Here is a 20,329-nt window from a genome sequence, read left to right as displayed (position 1 = left end):
ATATTTAATTGTCAACAGATGATACAAGTGGATTGAATGTTGATTTTTTTATATTGAATAAAATTAGTACTTATTTGTTTAAATTAGGGTTTTCAAGCGTGTCTGTTCGTGCAAGTATCAGATCAAAGCGCATGATTGGCGGACACAAAACAACAATCAAAGAGCACCCCTATCAAGTGGCAATTGCGGACGAAAATCTCGATTACCAATGCGGTGGAGCTATAATTTCGAAAAATTATGTTTTAACAGCTGCTCACTGTGTAGAGAAGGAAACTTCCGGCTACACAATTAGATCGGGATCTTCATTCAAAGACGAGGGTGGCATCTTGCACTATATGGTCAACGTGACGGTGCACAAGTTGTACAGTGTAAACAAGTATTTTAACACGGACTTTGACATTGCTGTAGTCCGCGTGAGCCCACCCTTCAAATACGATGACACTTGCCAGCCTATCCCTTTGAACGATCATATCGAACGTGACAAACCCGTTGATAAATTTATCATGGCTGGCTGGGGTGCTCTGAATCACATGAGACATTTCCCAAAACAATTGCGTTCCATGGAAATTCGTGGGATCGCTAAAAAAACGTGCGACGAATCTTACGCAAAGTTCGGTGGTATACGCGATGGTCAGATATGCGTAGGACATTTTGGACAGCGCGATAGAGATATCTGCTGGGGAGATTCTGGGTCTCCGTTAGTTTCAAGAGGCAAAGTGTTTGGAATCGCCGCTTACACCGAGGGGAATTGCGGACTTCTCGACTATCCGACGGTTTTTACGGAAGTGGCCTACTTTCTCGATTGGATAAAAGAACGTGTCGAGTTCGACCCTTAATATGGTTACATTTTTTTGGTAGCTATTTTCACGTGAAATCAAGGATTTTTCAATAATAATGTAATATGTCTTCCCGTAATAATTGACGTACCGTATTTTTTTAAAATTTATCAACCCTCTTTGTGATACAAAATAGTCTTGGTATTGGATGATTAAATGCTTTCTGTGAAAAAAGATGTTTTTATCATATGACTTTGGTTAATATATACATCCTATATTTTGTTTATTAATAATCTTGTTTTTCTGCGTTTTTTAATAGAATGTTGATTTAAAAAGTCTTTTTTTTACGTTTTTGACTGAGTATTTTTATTTTATAAATGTATTTTTTCTTTGCGTACGTCGAGAAATGTTGTTGATATTTTTAATAATTTATTTGGCCACAAAGGGTTGTATGTGCAATGTTAGGACTCGACCGTTTATTTAATTCATTTAAAAAAAATTTTATGAAGTCACTGATAATGTCATGGTGAATTGCTGAAATATCGGACAAATGGAATACTTCTTAATAAATAGTCGTGTCAACCATATTGTCAATAATTTTTATATTTAATTCATATAAGGAATATATGACTTGACAAATGAACCTATGTAAATCAGATTGTAAGTTAAATTCAATAATTATAAAAATCAATCATAAGTTGAGGTAAAAAAAATAAAAAAATAAAAAATAAATTCTAAAAATATACAGAGTTTCCCTTCTCTACGGATTAGGTTTAATAACTGAAAAAATTCTTATGTATTACTTATAAACTTACAGATTACTTGAGGTTAGCGTGCCAGCAGACTAACTAAAGAAACTCGAGGGAACGTGGGTTAAATCCCAACGTAATATTTTTCTTCGAGTTTCTTGACAATTAGTATACCTAAAATACCAAAAAATCACATATCTAATTTTTAAAACGATCAGTAGATTTTTACGAGTGATGTCTGGACCTCCAGAGGCTTCCGTGTCCCAGATAATATTGTATCATGATATCCTGGTTATAATTGTAAAATTTATATTAATGTTATAAATAATTACAACCATTTAAATTTTGCGAGGATGAAAATTCGACGAATTTCAGTAAATTTATTTATGTTTATTTATTTTTTCTTTCTATAAATCTTTAATAGCCTACTGGTCTGGTAGAAAATTTTTCGAAAAAATCCGCGTATTTTCTATGTTACAAAAAGGTTAGATAACACTATACTGAATACATAACACTAAAACTGTCTTAGAATAACAAACACAGCATCGGCTTACATCTTTTAAAAATAGCATACTATGTACTTTGTAATTAAATATTTTATTAATTGTGCTATTTTATCGTTTTCAATCATTGATGCACTAAATGAATTAATATCCGAATTACCGATCCGACTTTCGAATATAATGAGCTCGTGAATGTCTTCCGACTTGTCCGTATGTTATCTTTGACATTGAAATAAAATTTACATTTAAAATCATGAAGTTTCATGTTTACCAATATTCGTTATAGCTTCTTTTCATACATTTGGTTTAAAGAATTAATTAATAAATTATAACTATCACCAACTCCAATAAACGTTCCATAACTATTAGAATATGTTATCAGGCTATAATATGTTACAATTGTGTAGCACTACTAGATAGATAAGCGTCAAAAAGATGATTTGTAAATGTTGACACTACTTAGACAATCTGGAAAATCCTTGACATTTTATTTATGTGTCACTAAACTGTTGCATAATTGTGACTTGGCATTGAGGTAGTTGTTCAGGCCACCTGTCAATTCTTATATCGCGAAATTATAAAATTGATTTTTCTCAATAATATGAGTTACTTCCTCAAAATATCTTGTATTTAAGTACTTAAATTTTATTGAAAATTTACTTCAATCAAATTTTAAGATACAACTAAAACTGCTTAAGTTAGTAAAAAGCTAATGATTTCCATTTCACAAGTCATTTAACGCAAACGAAATTCACAACTTGTAATCTAACAATTGGGTTGGTTTGTATAAAGCCACCCTTAAACTACTTGCAAACCTATTGCTTTAAGTTTGTATGTATAACAATCCAATAAATCCCAAACTTTTTGTTTCTTGTTAGAATTAGGTGAATTATGAAAACATTGAAATCTTAGTTAACGACTTTACATGTACGAAGGTTTGTAGGCTGTCCGATTTTAAAATACTAACTTAAAAAAATGTTTGTGTTCTAAAGGTACTAGGCAAGTATTTTTTCATTTCTGTCAAGTGAAACAATTAAAATTTATTATGCCACAAGACGCTTATCAGAAGAACAGGGAAATACCGCCAAGATAAAGTTAACAAACTTACCTCAATCCATTTACTAAAAAGAGCTCACTAGAAAATATAAAAATAAGTAAGTTGGACTATTTTTCAACTTTGTCTCTGCTAGTGAGTAGGTTTTTATTCAAGAGTGATTTTGCGGTTTCTTCAATTAAACTTATAATATAATAATTAACCGATATACACCTGTCTGTTTGTTTATAATGTTAATATACGTATTCGCTGTAATATTTTTATTAAGTGACGTAGGTAAGTCGAAGGCAACTCAAAATCATGATTACAATTTAAAAAGAAGTCTTTTCTTTTTAACATTTAGTTTTTTTACTTTCATAGTAAAATGTAAGTGCTGTTGAAACTCCCGTACTTGAAATATTTGAAACATTCGACAAAATAAATCTTTTATTGTACTTCCGTTTTTGAGAACTACTGCTTCAAAGAAGTGCCTTTTTTTTTGTAAAACTGACACATAGTCCTTTGGCAATATAATTCAAACTATCCAAAAACACCATTTCGTACTGTCTAATCATGAAATTGGCTTTTACTGATACATTAAAAAAAAATCCTACTTCTTCACGATAACAGTAATGTTGAATAAAAAAAAAAAACAAAAACAAAAACAAGTAAACGCATGCAATCACAGTATAGAATAAATCTCATTTCCTATCCAGCGCCTCCATACACAGCTGCCGGTGAAAACATCAGACCGAAGAGAATGATCGGTGGGCGGGATACCACAATCGAAGAGCACCCCTACCAAGTGGCAGTTGAATACGACAATTACGAATACAAATGCAGTGGTGCTATACTATCGAAATACTACGTGCTAACGGCTGCTCACTGCATAAACGTTACGGCCAATGAGACGAAAATTCGTTCTGGATCCTCCCTGAGAAGTGAGGGTGGCATCTTGCACGATGTGACCGACGTGAAGGTGCACAAGTTGTATAGCTTAAACAAGTATTACAACTCGGACTACGACATCGGTGTAGTTCGTGTTGATCCACCCTTTAGTTACGATGAGACTCGCCAGCCTATTCCGCTGTATGAGGATGCCGTGTCCAGCAACTTCACGACCGATGAAAAACTCGTCATTTCTGGGTGGGGTTCTATGGACCATGACGAAAATCTGTCGGACCAATTGCAGACGATGGACGTTCCTTGGATCAGTAAAAAATTGTGCAACGAATCTTACGCAAAATTCGATGGTATACGCGATGGTCAGATATGTACGGGGTACTTGGGAGAACGAGACAAGGATATATGTAGTGGAGATTCTGGAGCCCCGTTGATTTTTCAAGGTAAAGTTATTGGCGTCGCTGTTTACACCGAGGGGAATTGCGGACTTCTCGACTATCCGGCGGTTTACACGGAAGTGGCCTACTTTCTCGATTGGATAAAGGAACACGTGGAGTTCGACGACTGACAAAGTCCAGCTGGCGTCCATTATGTCACTCAAATCCTTTAGGGTGACTGTGGACTGTATTACTGGGACTGAATGTTGTGTTGAAGAATTTTTACAGACAGCATGGTCACATATTTATTTGCGAATAAGTTTAAAATAGAAATCCAAAACAATGTATGGAAATAATGTTCAACGACTAGTAACTAGTTCTATCTACGATAGAGTATTCCTTCCCAGTCCAGAATTTTGTATAATTTCTGCATTTAATTTTGTTTCAAATCAAGTCTTTTGTAAGTATAATTTACGCTCTCACTAAAGGACGTTAAGAAAGATCTATTTTACCGCAACAGTTGTTTCCAAATAAAAATTTGCTGACTTCTCATAACAATTTTTATTGCAAATAACATGAAAATTACTATAATGATCAATGAAAAACTAAATTATCTTACAATGTCGTTTCTCACGTTAAATTACAAATCATCTTTACAAGTACAAAATGATAAAACTTTTTTATAGTACAAAATATAATCATCAAAAAAATCTTTATTCAATGTATGGTTGATTTAAAGCTAGGTTGATTAAACACGTTAAAAAGTAATTTGATGATGTTTAATTAGAAACAAAATTTCACTACCTTATATAGAAAATTTCCTCATGCGTATTGTTGTCATCAATGAATGAATATCTTTCTTTGAAGCATCAAAGTTGATTAAACCAAAAAATTCACCTCAACGCTACTTTGACAAAAAGTTCTCGTTAGGATCCATTATCTTGCGCAAAAAATTTCCGAACCATCGCTCAGTCGATTTCTACGTAATTTTTAATCCAAGGAAGGAAGTACGCAACCTCCGTAAACACCGATGGATAACTCCGTTGTCCGCAGTCACTTTCGATGTATATGGCCACACCAATGAGCTTCCCATCGTACGTCAAAGGACTACCAGAATCACCGTAGCATAGATCTTTGCCCAGTCCACTAACGTACCCGGCACATATCTGGCCTTCGTATATACCCCCAAACTTCTGGTAAATAGCGTTGCAGGTCCTCTTGCCGATCAGGGGTACTTTCAGTAGCTGCAGCTGGTACGTCTCGGTGTCGTCTGAACCAGTAGGCGAGCTCCATCCCCAGCCGGATACAAGAGCCACACTGTTCGGCTCGAAATCCTCGGGATACACTTTCCCATACAACTCGATCGGTTTACACAAGTCACTGTACACAAAGGGCGAATTCACGCGAACCAGCGCGATATCGAAATTTGTATTGTTGTACCGGTTGCGTCGGTAAGACAAGTGTGTTATTATTTCCACGATCTCATAGACGCTTCCGTTATAATATTTAGTCGATGTACCACATCTGATGGTGTAGTTCTTTGAAGTTTCATGCTGATTCTGATCAATACAGTGAGCTGCTGTGAGCACGTAGTGCTCGGAGACGATTGACCCGCCGCAAATATAGAAGCCCTCGTGTTCGATGCTTACTGCGTACGGACGATCCTTGATGTCTGCGTCTTCTCCGCCGACCACGCGTTTTCGTCGTAGCGGCACTGATGACACTAGAAAAAAAAAAAAAAATTGGACCTAAAGTTCATTGGATAATAATAACGTACAAGTGAGAAATCTTTAGATTGCATAAATAGAAATACATATTTTTAAGAATGTAATGAAAAATTAATTAATGACGTTAGTGATGGTTTACATTTAAACTTTGCTTGGTATTTACTGTGCACTGTTTGCTATGACTTGATTAATTAACTTGTTTAACAATTAAATGATGTCTAGAAAAATTTTTTTCCAACCCTCGATTAATTTAATAATTATAAGAAAATTACCATTGGCTGTTAACACGGTACATGTCAGAAAAAACAACAGGAACATGTTGTGTGAATGATGTTTCAATACTTGATAGATCTCGTCATCTGATCTTTGATTTATAACACTTGCTAGCTCTGCGCAGATTTATGACGCAGTTTAGCTATGACGTAATTAAGAACAATTCAGCGTGAGCTTGAAAAGAAAGATAATTTGACGTATTAGTACGGATGATAATTTTTCCTTCTTGCTATGTAGTTTGCTTATCAAAACATAACTTGATTACTTTCGTTATAATACTTCAGAACGAAATAATTAGAATTATAAGTATTTTTTAAAAATAATATTAAATTAGATGAAAACCGTACACATATCGCGTCTACGAATGATTTAGTTGATTACGTAAATGTGAAACCACAAGTAGAAATTAATTAATACTTATAGTAATGTATATTGAAGTTTCATCACCAGATAGTTTGACGGCATACGAGGACAAAAATTGATAAAATATGTTTTAGGATATTCACACTCACACCGATCTTTAGTTATTATAGATGTTTGTTATATTACTGTATTTGTATTTAAATGCAAAATTAACGAAAAAGTGTTCAAACAATCTATTTTTAATAAGTTCCTCTATGTGTAATTGGAAGTTATGTACTTTTATTCGTGTTTTTGAAGAAAAGCATTATTTTGTTTGTTCATCACTTGGATGAACGTGTATCTTCTACTTTCTTTAAACGATAAAACAAATTCCTGACCTTAGCGGTTATGCTGACTAACCTTTTTGCATGTTTCATTAAGATAAAATCGAGGATAAAATTATGACACACAAATGAGATGAAGTACAGATTTACTTCTTGTCGGTTCAGAAACCAAATTATTTAATCGTTTTTTGACATCGGTATAATATTTACAACAAAATTATTAATAGAAATTTTAAAAAGTATAGTGGTATATGATAAAAAATTCTGTTTGGTACAAATATACCCATCTGTGTCAATAACATCATAGTAAAACTTTTAACTATAAATGAACAACTGTTTTTTTGCCCGTCATAAATTGTATTGTAGAAGAAAAGAAGAAAAACAATTTTTTTCATTTCTCACCTATAAATTCATTGTATAGATGTCACAGATTTACATGAGTGAATGACTGGTTGCAGACTGTAAGGGTTATTTAGGCACAGATATGTTTTACTATACTCTTTTTACTCTATATCCGGATTTCAGTATTTTTGTACAAAAATTTTTTTTACCACATGTTTTAATTTATATTGGATACCAAAATTATTAAAAATGACTTTAATAGTACTTGATAAAATAGATTCAGAAATAAGAATAAATACAATTTTTGAAATAAATTTTATTTAATATTAGTTAATAAAAAAATAATAATAGTTATAGGTTGTAAGGTATTTAAATGCACTTGCAGTATCGTAGGTGTGATGGAATAACTGCATTTTTCTAAGTATTTTTTTCTTAAAAATAACTTTAACGAACTTAACAACGTTTTGAACTCCCCAATAAATTTTTTTACAGTATTCAACATTATTTTGATAAACACTTGATATTCTGGTGATCAGAGTATGAGTTATGCCTTATATGTAGAAGCGTAGTTTTTTTTTGTAAAGTTAGCCAGTACTTCAAATCTGCATGAAAATGTTTGCAAATTATTTTTTTTACCTGTATAGCCAATATTTTTGAAGAATGTTTTTTATGTGCCTCTTGTTTTGATACATACATTGAAAAATAATGTGTACTTTTTTTTATTTTCTTTCAGGTAAGTTCCAAATCACATTACACAAAACTACACTTTCATCGACTGCCTCGTAAGTACAATATTCATTAAAAACTACTACTTTTTTGGTACAAATGATACGATTAATAAAATAAAAATATTAACTTTAGTTTAAACTAATTTTACCAAGTAACTTTGCGCGTCAGATAAGGTACTTCGTTACTTTATTAATGTCACAGAAAATTCAAGTTTCGTAATTTCAAAATAATAAAAAATATTTTATGAAATCTGTAGAAATTAATAAACATAAAGTATTCATTTACAACCATCTACACAATAAACACGCAAAAGACCACATTATTAAATATCTAGCTTGATTTACGGTATTCTCCTTTACTGAACTTATTCTGAACTACTTGTATTCGCTCCGTGCACAACCTGCAAAAATTGGAACTTTGACACTCAATTCGCATTTAAAATATGTGTATTAGTCGACACTAGCGTCAAACTTATAGATCAGATTGGGTGTCAAAATTTTAAATACGAAATAAGTTTAGAAGCTTCAATTTTTGCCGTTTGTGCACAGAGGGAATCCTGTCATTAATAATTACATTTAGGTACATGTTCCCTCTTTAAAATACACAACGTGTGAAAAAGATACATTGTAATGAAACAACTGTAAAGCAAAATCAGTTAACAAAATTGTTGAAATTTAGTGTTTATCACAAACTGCATTTATTTTTATTCTTCTCATTTTACCACAAACTTTCATTAAGTAGAGACTTAATCTATTCAACACTTGATGTGATTCAAGAAAAATAATATTCCTATAGGCAATCGTACTTCTGATTGCGCTTAACTTCACCAGAAAAAAAAATTTAATCGAATACTTAAAAAACATTTCCACAACCTCGGTCACTCAATTGGACCCCCCTCCCCCAGCGAGCTAAATAGAGACCCCATAAAAAAATAGGGCCTTGAAAAATTAACGCCCGGTCCTTCGGGAGTCCCGAATGGCTCTTACGAGCTCGCGATTATCCGACAGCTCTCTCAATAATTCACCCCCATTCTCCCCGTGAAATTCGCGCCCGCGTTGTGTATTATTTAGTCGCTCGCGCGTGTCTTTTTTCTTCTCCCTACTCTTTCTGTTCTTTAATAAGCCGCGTAATTTTCGCGCCGCAGTCTCTTATATGCACCAGGGGGATGAAAATTTTCAAGCACACTTCGAGGCGATAAAATGGAGGGGGCGCCGCAGAGTTTATTAATTAACAGTCGTAGCCGAGTCGCCGGGGCTTTTCCTGTAGACGAGAGGAGAAGCGCCTGCATATTTCAGCTGCGAGGCGAGGAGTAATCGCTGCTTAGCCTCCCTCGATCACTCATTTAATCGGGAAGTGGGTGTAGGTGCAGTGGCTGCTGGATGTGGTTGATGGCTTATTGGGTGTATGTTTTTTTTTTTTTTTTTTAGCATTTTAGATATTTATTGATAGTTCTTCGATTGGTAATGGTGATGGACGAATAGATCGTTTGTATAAGTTGAGCTTGATCCGTGTTTTGTGATGATTTTTCGTATGAATTTTTACGCTGAGAATACATACGAGTGTTAAAGGATAGAATTAAAAACCCCAAATCTCATAGGTAATTGAGTCTATGGTCTCAAATAAGGACGTGGTTTAAAAAAAATACATTTCCTTGATTCACTCTCAAATCATACTTTTTCATGTCACTAAAGTCATACACACACCAGCCGCTCCTATTACAATTCCTACATTAGTCTTACTACATGATTCTTGCTAAACATATGTAATTCTCGATGGATAAAAATGTGGAATGATTTGATCGAGCTTATGGAAAAAGGTTCAGAGTAAGTAGTTTTCATTTTAAAAAAATTATATATTAATATTTACAGAGGTTGAAAAACATCCAAAGTAATAAGGCTTCAATCCACTTAATGTCTATTTAAATAAAAATTTTCTGGTTTACTTGAGGACAGTTGAATTTTTTAATAGAGCACACCACATCAAATTAAAAAAAAATCTCCCTATGAACCAGTATATGCCCAGTTAAATGCATCAACACTAACGTCAACACACATTAATCCCAACGAAAGCATGAAATATTTTCAAATACAAGCGACTGTAAGTTAGTTCTTTTTAATAATATACTTTCTTTATTACGAGGTACCAAAAATCATTCCCTAAATTTTTATAAAAATTTCTGTACTCTTCTCTCGAAAGCAACGGCTCAAAAAAAAGAAAAAATAATAATAATAATAAGACCGTAAAAACTATATATTTCAGGAACCTCTCGTCAGTAATGTTTACCTTTCAAACCGGTAATTATTGTCATGAGTAAAATAGTAAAATGATTTATTCTATTTCAGCACTATGGTTGATTAAATGTAAAACACACATCTTCCATAAGCTACCATGACTCATAAGCATTGCAAAAGCAGTCATTTTTACCCTCCCCCCCAATTTATTATATACACTCATCGCATCAATACACGTTAGAGTAACGTCTTTCCCAACCACCACTCTTCATGTTCTCAATACACTGTAAAGTCCCCAGTCTCACGGTCGCCGTGACAGTTTCAAACACGCGTTACAACCGAGTAACAATAAAGTTCTAATCAACGTCACAACACGACAGCATCCCCGTGCACGGGCAGGAAAAAGAAACTGTCCCTAAACAACGCCTTGTCATAACCCTCCCATAAAACATCCACTCAGAGCGCATCAACGAGCGTACTCGAGCGTACGTGCATATAAACCCGGTCCAACGGAGGAGGGCCCCTACATAATAAACGCGGGTGCAATCCCCCCCCCTCCCCCCAAGCCCCGCCCATGTCATTAACTTCCGTGGCTCGTAAACGCTTTTACGACTCATTTGCATCGCGAGCCGCGTCTGTCTTTAAAGCTGAACCCTAAAGTCCGGCAATTAAAATCGTCCACCGAACCTCCTCGGTTGCCATGCGCGCGTTCTTCTCTTTACGGCTCTCGCTCGTGTATATATACGTGTACGTATTCCAATATAGAGACATGCATATTATTCTGCGTGAATCGAGAGCGGCCCCCCCCCCTTCGTCTCACCATAGAGATATGAAAATTTGGTCATTCGCTTCTATAAGTGGGTATACGCGTACGGATCCGTTGTCTCTAGGGTTCGTCGAGGAGGATGGGGTTACGGTTCGATGGTTATAGGCTCTTTTCGGGAATATTGAGGAATGCGTCGAGGGTGGATGTGCGGAGGATACGGCACGCGTTCGTTTATGGCGTTTCTGATTGGACCATGTCATCGTTAATTTTAATATAAACCTCTTGGGCCTCGAGGAAACTCTCCTCGGCAGGTGAAATTTTTAGCAAGGTATTTCTTTGCGTAAAGAAAGAAGGTTGATATCCAAGAGGGTACATTTCTCAAGGTTGGATACCAAAAGACAGGTAAGATACAAACCCTTCTTGTGTAACAGGGTACTAAGGGCATTCAGTGAATCAGCGATTATTTCTACCTTACCGACGGATATACCTCATTACATTTTTATTAATAAATAACTTTATCACTAATTTTACGTAAAATGATGAGAACAGGCACAAAGCAGGTACTTTCCGGAATCGTTCATACGTACATTTATCATGATCCATTGAGAATTGAAATTAAAAGGTTGCAGCGCGTGATTGTTACATCTTAGACTTTAAGTATCTTGGTATTTTTTGACGATCACGCATTGCTACTTTTTTGCGTCAATTATTAATATATTATAATAATTTTAAGCTTGACTGATTCCTCAAAGTGTCAGCTTTGTACCTCTTTTCATAATTTTGCTTAAAATTAGCTTCGAAATTATTAATTAAAGAAAATATTATGAGATAAATCTGTAGGTAAGGTAGAAACTATCACCGATTTTCTGAATTCCCTCTTGGATATCAATAAAAACAAAGTAACGTATTCGTAAATTAATTTCATAAGTGTATTTTGCAGAACGTGGGCGTACAAAGCCATAGGGTAAAAATATGTTGATGCCATAACCTCAAATAATTATTTATCCTAAACTTTAAACTGTACCTGGTAATAATTGAAAATTTGTTTTCAATCGACGCTATTAATTCCCACTTAAATCTTATTTTATTTTCTTAATCCAAATTTTTTTTCTTTGACAGCACTTCTATCTTGATAAAAAATTATTTACATCTCAAGTGTCAACCTTTAAATGTCATCGCTAAATTTGTAGATGGTAAAATTGAATAAAATAATACGTTCAGAAACACATCACCGCACATTTTCAACGATCAAGTCCCAACAAAGCCCCAGAACTGTCAGAAACTGTCGCAAGACGCGGAGGGATTCGGCTAATATTTTCAAGGCGCAATTTCTCGTCGGCGGTTTTCGAGTATCGTTCCACACGCAACCTCGCACCTGCATACAGTTGCGCTATCGAAACTCCGTGGAGCCTTAGCTAAAAAGTGGCTGACGCGAAAATTGGATTTCTTCGCGCGACACCTTATCAACGACTCTCGGTGCGTGCGTGGACGTATTATACGTGTATACATATACCCATATAATCGTCCCTCCAGCTTATTACCACTTTCCTCGGCGATAGACTTGCTATTTTGTGCCAAAGTTTGAATGCACGGTATTGTGCTTCGCTGAAACGGGGCGTATTGCGACGCGCAATATTCGAGGTAGGGGGTGACGAGTGATTTTCACGTTCCTTTTTTGATCAGTTCAGAGAGTTGCGCGAAACGACCGGGGGAGAAAAGTTTTTTTTTTTTCTACACTTGGGCTCTCTCTGGTGTTGTGAGAGTTTTTTTCGATCCAGAGCTCTTAGAAGTGAGATGAATACTTTTTGACTTCGACATTGGTAATAGTGGCCATATCGAGTTGGCAACTCCGTGGTGAGTTATTAGTTGCGAATAATTCAGTGCTCCCTAAATATTTGCTTATTCTATTTGTACTATAATTCATCTAATAAAGTGATAGGCACGTATTTTTTTTTCATTTTTTTTATGTTAACAAAAACCGACGGAGATAAAAAGACTTGAAACTTGTCCATGACTTAACTAAAGTTTTTGGTATACTTTATCTTCATAAATTTTGTTTTTTCCCAAAAAAATTTATGTTTATTAACAATTGGTAGCCAGTAGGATAAATAGTATAAACGTTTAAAAATACGAATACATATCCGTCTTTTAGGGTAGTGGTGATTGTATAATGAGACATGAAATATTGATAAACGATTAAATATAAGAAAAAGGTAAACACGAGCAAACATTAACACCATCATTTGTTGATAATTTAATTGACCTAATGGACTTTTTCCATAGAAACACTAAATTAGCCGATTTTTTTTTTTTTTTTAATTATAATTCACTTATCGAAAAGACATAACACAAAACAAATTTTCCACAACTTCTCTGTCGTTCAAACATGCCATCATTTTTTTTTTTTTGGTTTAGATCTATATTTTTACTAGCCCCGCTGGGCTCGGTCGGATTTTACGCAGGCATTTCACCTAAACGCCTCCGTCGTTCAATCGCCTGGTCCTGAAACCAGATCCCGGAAAATCCAATACACCTGAGGCGAATGACTGAGTGGTGGAGCTCTCTTTTCCTTTTTTACACGCTGCCCATCAGGAAAAAAAGCTACTGGAGGGTCGGCGATTTAAGGCCAACCTTTTTCTGTTACCCTCTTCCCCCCCCCTTTTTTTTCTCTCTTCGAGCTTACCTCTTTGTGTCGTTACTTCTTTCTTACGCCGTTCCTTTATAGAGACGTTCGAGTGGATAAGTGAGCTGCTTAGGAGGGTTCTGGTAACGGTAAATCACAGACTAAATTTTTCCAGCACAACCAGCTTGATTTTGTACAACTTTTTTTGACGCATTTTGTGTTTTATGGATTTTATTTTATTTTTTTTTTTTTTTTTACAAATAGACTACATTATTCACAAGTATATAAAGCTTACTAATAATTGTCTTTATACTTTTAAAAAAATCTCATACCTACTCGTTGATATATGTACACTTTGTTGTGAATGGAATGCAATGATTTACATTTGGATATAAATTATATGTGTATGTATACGTAATTGAAAATGTGTAAAGGCCGTATTACTTATGCTATTGATTATATTTTTGTACATGTATTTTAAAGGCATTGTAAACTCTAAAACCGATCAAGATAGAGTACAGTTTAAAAACTTCTATCAACTTTTTTATTTACTCTATCAAGCATCCTTAAAGTATTTAAAAATAAGAAATTTGATTCATCGTAGTGGGATTATTTATTATCAACTTAGCAGTTCTTCTAGTTGTATTGGAAAAAACTTTGATAAGCGTTATAATTTTTTAGTTTCTTTTTAAGCGATTGTTTTTATCATTATTTTTGTTCGCACGATTTTTTTTATAAACATTATTTATACGGATTTACATAAAATATTGTCTTAAAGTAATAGCAAAGATATGTTTACTTCTAGCTTTTAAAATTTTTAAGAACTTTCTTTCCATTAGTAGAATAATTTCGATTATCTTCTTTAGTTATTTGTTTTTATTGTTAACATAATTTATTCCTACAAAATTTGTATCATCATGAAAATAATACATTTGTTATATCAATTTAAATATGTTTAAAAAAATTTGAATAGTACAAAAAAAATTGAATAGCACAAGTACAAAAAATTCGCTTTATGCAAGGATAAATAAAATAAATGAAAACATAATTCATATTTCTTATCACAAAAAAAAAAAAAAAAAAAAAAAGTAGTAATTAACCATACTAATAGTGTAAATGTTTTTTTCCTTACATGTAAAACATAGCTGATAGCATGAGTGATGACGCTGCTCGCGCTACTACTTTAGGTAGACAAAATTCGCTAAATATTCACAAATATAAATATTTCATGTACATCAGCTTTATATTTTAAATATTGTAAAAATGTGAAAATTCTTCGGTTACAAAAAAAAATTCAAATTCACGTCTCATGCTACTACTACTTGGTACTCGACATTTCATTAGTCGATGGTTTCAAATTGTTAGCCGATGGCGTTTCGCTTTACCAAATAAGAGCTGCTTGATGTCGGAATGAAAAAGCTCTAGAGCAAATCAATTGCGTGGTACTTGAACTATTGCCTTTTTTCATCGCCTAAAACGATAATTTTCAGAACACGATCGGGTACATTATGGAGCTATTTGTACTAATGCCTTTTTTCTGTTCATCGCTACAAGTTATGTTATCTTTTTTTTTCTATGGATTTTTTTAGCCTACTTTTAAAGTAATTTCTATATTAAGGTTGGTACTAATAAGCCAAGTCAAAAATTGTTACTCTACAAAAAAATATACGTCCTAAAATTAAAAAAAAAAAAGTTAATAAAACACTTTTCATTTTTTTTTTAATAAGACAAATTTAGTTAACAAAAAAAATTCATGTAGTTATAAATCATTAATCTTTTGAACAATTAAACATTTGTTGTTGTAGAATTAGATTACTTTTATTTAATTTTCTGTTTTTCCAATAAAGAAGTATGGAATTAGCATACAATTATTAAATACTAAAAATGTTTTATCATTTTTTATTGCTACGTATATTTTTTTGAGTTTTTAAAAAAAATATACATACTATAATTGTTAATATGTAGTTAAAAATTACATTACAGGTAAAAGCCAACAATTTTCGCGCTTGACGCAAAAATCGTCTAAAAAATAATGATAATGTACAGAAAGTTATTTATTCCTTAACTTGAAAATCTTACTGCAAGTATGTCTATCGTACAAACTTTTTGATCAGTAACTCTAAGAAACGTAAAAGAAAAGTGTTGTCATTCTGGCTATCTATTCCTCGCGTCTCTGAATCAACTATATAATAGTAAATAAAGAAAAAAAATCAAAAGTATAAAACATGGCATCTGTCAGAGATGACTGAAAGTGTATATATATATCTGCTCGATATGCGCTCAGTTCCTCAAAGGCCCTGTACTCAAACTCGAAACTTGTATAAAAAACCAACTACCGTCTTTCTCTCTTTTTTTATTTCGGAACTTCGACGGATCGCAATTTCGCCTTCTTGCAAGCTTGCTTATTGGCATATGCTACGCGCTCGGGAACTCATCGAACTTTTCCTTTCCAGGATGGATTTCCTGATTTCGCGTCTTAAATACGCGCGCCCAACACTTTTTACATATCTGTTTTAACGTTTGTCGATGTGCGTTTTCCAAAGATCTTTGAGTCTTTGATACAGGTGATGTGTTTTTAATACATTTTTTTTTTCATTCGACACAAGTTTAAAAAACTTTTTGCCACTTGCAAAGAGTTTGATAATATTCATGTTATGTTGCATCATTTAAATAGTAATGGATTATCATACATTGTTATCAATAACTACAACAATGTTTTATCATATCATATGTATTAACGATTTGCTTCATTTAGTATTGTTCAATAGAAACTTGAATTCTTTTGTCTGTGAAGAATTAAACTCATACAAAAAAAATGATTTTAGAATGTAGCGTAATGCTTATCAATCATAGGATAATTTTTCTTTCTATTTGCAGAATAAATTACTAACTAACCGTGGTGGCACTTGCGCATTAAAAAGCCTTTTTTTCCTGGCCACTCTATCAAACATTAGTCAATCAAGTGATAGTGAGTGTTGCTATTGTTATGGACTTTTTTTATCACTGCTTGAAAAATAAAGTGATGGTAATTGATTTACACAAACTTTATCTATGTATGTAAAATTAGTATTCTCACTATGGGCACAAAGAGGTTAGCGGGCCCAAAGTGAGCTCACGAGTGTAAAATAAAACTTTGTGCCCTCGGTAAGAAAAACCTCATTTTCGGCTCGGATACAAAGGTACAACAACCGATACTTGGGCTACGCAAGTCGTTATTTGTGTCCATGGTACGAAGTATATTATTCTGCATTACGTAAACAGTACGCATGTTTAGTCCATTTCAAGTGTGGATTACTTTATACAAATGAGGTTATGTAACATAACCTTATTCTCTGTCGCTTTTTTATCTCGTTGATCTTCTGTTTATATTACTTTATACAAATGAGGTTATGTAACATAACCTTATTCTCTGTCGCTTTTTTATCTCGTTGATCTTCTGTTTTACTGTCAAAATACACCTTAGTAACTATCAGATCTTCATTTTCGCTTGGTAAAAATGTTCTCAACCAATTCCTTGGTGATAACTCGATGCGGCCGAGTGGGGCTCTCGGTTGATCGCTGATAAAGTCGACTGTTGATGGCGTAGAGCTTAGGACTGAGTTCGCAGCGCACGTTGAACCACCAATCGCAGACAAAGACCGCCTGGCTGAATTGAGTGCCGTTGGGACAGAGGAAGCTAGCTTGTCGACCGTCTATGTCGCAGTAGTGCCAGACTTGACAGCGCGTCTCCATGTCGGCGAAAAAACCCGGGTAAGGCTGGTCGTCGCAGTAGAACTGTGTGTAGGGTACTTTTCCCAGTACTGGGTAGTCCGTTCCTGGTCGACCTGTAAATAATTCGTCGAATATAAGCTAATGCGTTTTGTAATATAAATATTTTTAACGGGATCCACAAGGTCTACTTTACCGTAATATTTTACTCTGTCATTGAACTATAATTTTTTATCATTTATTTATTTAACAACAGATTAAAAATTATCAAACTCTTAGATTTCATGCACTTGATAATATGATTGTTTAATAAAATACAAAGTTTAGGATTACGTCAGGGAAAACTTGAAAAATTCTGGTACAAAAAAACGTAAAAAAGCAAGAATTTTTCATGTTATCGATCACGTATCAATTCCAAACTTCGTACGATATATAATTTTTATCATAATGGATATGATTTTGGGTTTGACTGATTTTTTTAACTATATTTAAATGAACAGTAAAAAACGTACATTTTACCGACAGAGTGAACTCGAGACAGCAAAACATTATGGTAAAGTAGGTTTAGTGGATCCTCTTATGTTCCTTCTATTTTCACGCCGATCTTATTATTTGGGAACCAAAGTAAAATCTGTATCACTTCATTAAAAGTGATTCAGTTCTGGTAAAATAATAAGCTTAAAAAAATTTACTACAGTTATAGAAATAAACCTCAGTTTAGGATCCGGGACTAATCAGTATACGGATCCCGCACGGATCAGTCTTGTGCACAGTTTATGATCAGTTTAACAGACCTAAGGGTACACGGATCAGGAACTGATCGAGAACTGATCTTAATATGAGATGATTGTGGGAAGACAAAAAGTGGATTTTCAACGTAGCATTTTTGCAACGTAATGTAACTGATGATCGATAAACTAGACGCAAGAATATGGTGTTGGTATTTCATTACTATCTTCTTATTGTGTAAAGCACATTCATGTGGCGTAAAACGTAATACTGTATTTTTTATGTACCAACGAGTGTTTTATAAATTAACTCAGACAAAGTCTAATCAGTCTTTAGCAAACTCAGTCTGACTCATCTCTTCAACAAAAAAATTTATTTTTGCTCCTTGCTTTTTCTACGAAGTTGAATTGCCTATTAATGAACTCAAGGCTGATCGCGTACTAGTATCGTCTGGATAAACTCCACACCAATCAATGTACATTTTTTTTTGTAACATTCTGCAAAAATTTTAAATGATAACTGTTAGTAAAAAAAAAAAGTATTTGCCTATTGTGGGCATTTCTGAGTAGCTGCTGATATGCCCTCAGTAAGAAAAATAGTTTTTGTCACTCATTGTGCATATAACCAGGGTGGTCACAATAGTCATGAAAATTGGAGTAAACAAATACATGATGGGACGACAAAATATGTATAGGTATATCGTTGAGAGACTAATAAGTAGCAGACTACATAATCCTACTTGACCTTATCCGGAACTGATCAGAAACTGCGCACAAGACTGATCCGTGTGGGATCAGTATAGCTGATCAGTCCCTGATCTGATCATACTGGGTGCCTTAAGATCTTTCTATTCGGGTTACGGCTCATCAATACATCAACTTAAAAACGAGACTTTTTTTAAGTTGCAACTTCTGAAACACTTATAATTATTGCCATATCCTGTCGGGCTGTTGTATTAGCCGACAAAAGGCAGTGCAATAGGTACTTACCTACGGAAATCGTATGCGAGGTGGATCAGTTTATGAAAGGGTGGATCAAATAAGTTAATTAGTCGCGCCTGGTTGCGTTTTCCGAACGAAAAGGCTAAACTGCATTACCCGAAAATCAGTAGCAATAATCAAACTCTCCCCCCCAACCACCTTTTCCCCCTTGTTGGCGTCTCTAATCATCTCTGGAGGGCGGATATGTGCGTGTATGTACACGAAGCGAATTGGATCGGTCAAAGGCAGCCATTGGCTAAAGCAGTTGCGCTCCGATTTCGAGAAGCTTGAACGAGCTCGGGATATTAGTTACACTAGGCTAGGATTTCGAATATCGTATTTGCGCGCCGTTGACACCCGCGTGGAGCATCGATACCTTTGCCGTAGTTTGTTTCCTTGTTCAGCTGTTAGCGATGGTTAAATACGTGCTGAATGTACATTTTTGATCACTCGATTTTTTTGGTCAGTTATGTGTCCTTAAAATGATTTACTATAAAAGCAGTTGGTAATTTTTGAATAAAATTCTTGTGCAAACTACATTGTTGTCAACAACTTACTACTGGGAAACCTGCAACATTCCTATATACCTCTGTCATGGTTCAGGATTTTTTTTAAGTACCACGTTACTGCGAATAAACCAATCAGATGTCCTTAAATGAACCTTTACCCAAACCTCGTGATTTTTTTTATTTAGAACTATTTTGTGAAATAACGTTTTCCGTGCAATTAATGTACTTTGTGGCTCATGGCTTACTCTGATTTGAAAATTATTTTGAATAATAATTTATCATTGACTTATCACAGATTTTTCGATACAAAATAAACAGCGCATACTGTACCTTACCTGTGGTTTAATTAAAACCCTTTATTATATATTGGCTCTCAAATTTATTACTTTTTTCATAATTTATAAGCAGTGCCCTTTCAAAAATATCATCTTAGCCCGAGGGTCTCTGAAGATAAAATTATAAGGAAATTTTTTTCAGTCTTCAAAAAACTTTAAGAGATTTCCAAGTCATCAAAAGTCTTAAATGATATTGAAACTTTTAATACACTTTCATGAAATTTTTTGTCAACATTTAAAAGATTTTACCCGATTTCAAATAGCTGTGAAAGTCTTACGATTTGAATAGTACTTAAAAAACGCCTAACACATCCTCAACGAATTACATGATTAGTGGTTTAGCCAACAGC

At 34.1% G+C, this 20,329-nt stretch overlaps 5 protein-coding genes across 5 annotated transcripts in view; 3 read left to right on the top strand and 2 right to left on the bottom strand.

The window, feature by feature from the left end:
• The window catches only part of qin (tudor domain-containing protein qin), a 264,240-nt gene that overhangs the window by 125,733 nt on the left and 118,178 nt on the right, over nt 1-20,329 (top strand). The gene's annotated exons all lie outside the window — the stretch shown is intronic.
• Nucleotides 132-836, top strand: LOC149373163 (trypsin-1-like). The gene has a single exon (XM_089597729.1). The coding sequence runs from the start codon at nt 132-134 to the stop codon at nt 834-836; it is 705 nt and encodes a 234-aa protein (XP_089453855.1).
• On the top strand, nt 3,180-4,961 carry LOC106640919 (trypsin-1-like). The gene is made up of 2 exons (XM_014355101.2): nt 3,180-3,358; nt 3,778-4,961. The coding sequence occupies exons 1-2, from the start codon at nt 3,313-3,315 to the stop codon at nt 4,530-4,532; spliced, it is 801 nt and encodes a 266-aa protein (XP_014210587.2). The 5' UTR covers nt 3,180-3,312; the 3' UTR covers nt 4,533-4,961.
• Nucleotides 4,916-7,113, bottom strand: LOC106640920 (trypsin-1-like). Its single transcript, XM_089597728.1, has 2 exons — nt 7,104-7,113; nt 4,916-6,064 (listed from the first exon to the last, which is right to left on the bottom strand). Exons 1-2 carry the CDS (start codon nt 7,111-7,113, stop codon nt 5,310-5,312), a joined length of 765 nt encoding a protein of 254 aa, XP_089453854.1. The 3' UTR covers nt 4,916-5,309.
• LOC106640921 (uncharacterized) overlaps nt 17,142-20,329 on the bottom strand; it is a 62,862-nt gene continuing 59,674 nt past the window's right edge. Inside the window, exon 3 of the mRNA XM_023389864.2 lies at nt 17,142-17,542. Within this exon, the coding sequence (XP_023245632.1) occupies nt 17,196-17,542 (347 nt within the window). The 3' untranslated portion in view covers nt 17,142-17,195. The remainder of the gene's footprint in view (nt 17,543-20,329) is intronic.

This window comes from Copidosoma floridanum, unplaced genomic scaffold (genome assembly GCF_036245765.1).
Source record: "Copidosoma floridanum isolate Cflo_tuat_1 unplaced genomic scaffold, Cflo_Japanese_pri ptg000035l, whole genome shotgun sequence".
Lineage (NCBI taxonomy): Eukaryota > Metazoa > Arthropoda > Insecta > Hymenoptera > Encyrtidae > Copidosoma > Copidosoma floridanum.
The sequence above is the reverse complement of the archived record's forward strand: the minus strand, read 5'-3'. Positions and strand labels throughout refer to the sequence as shown.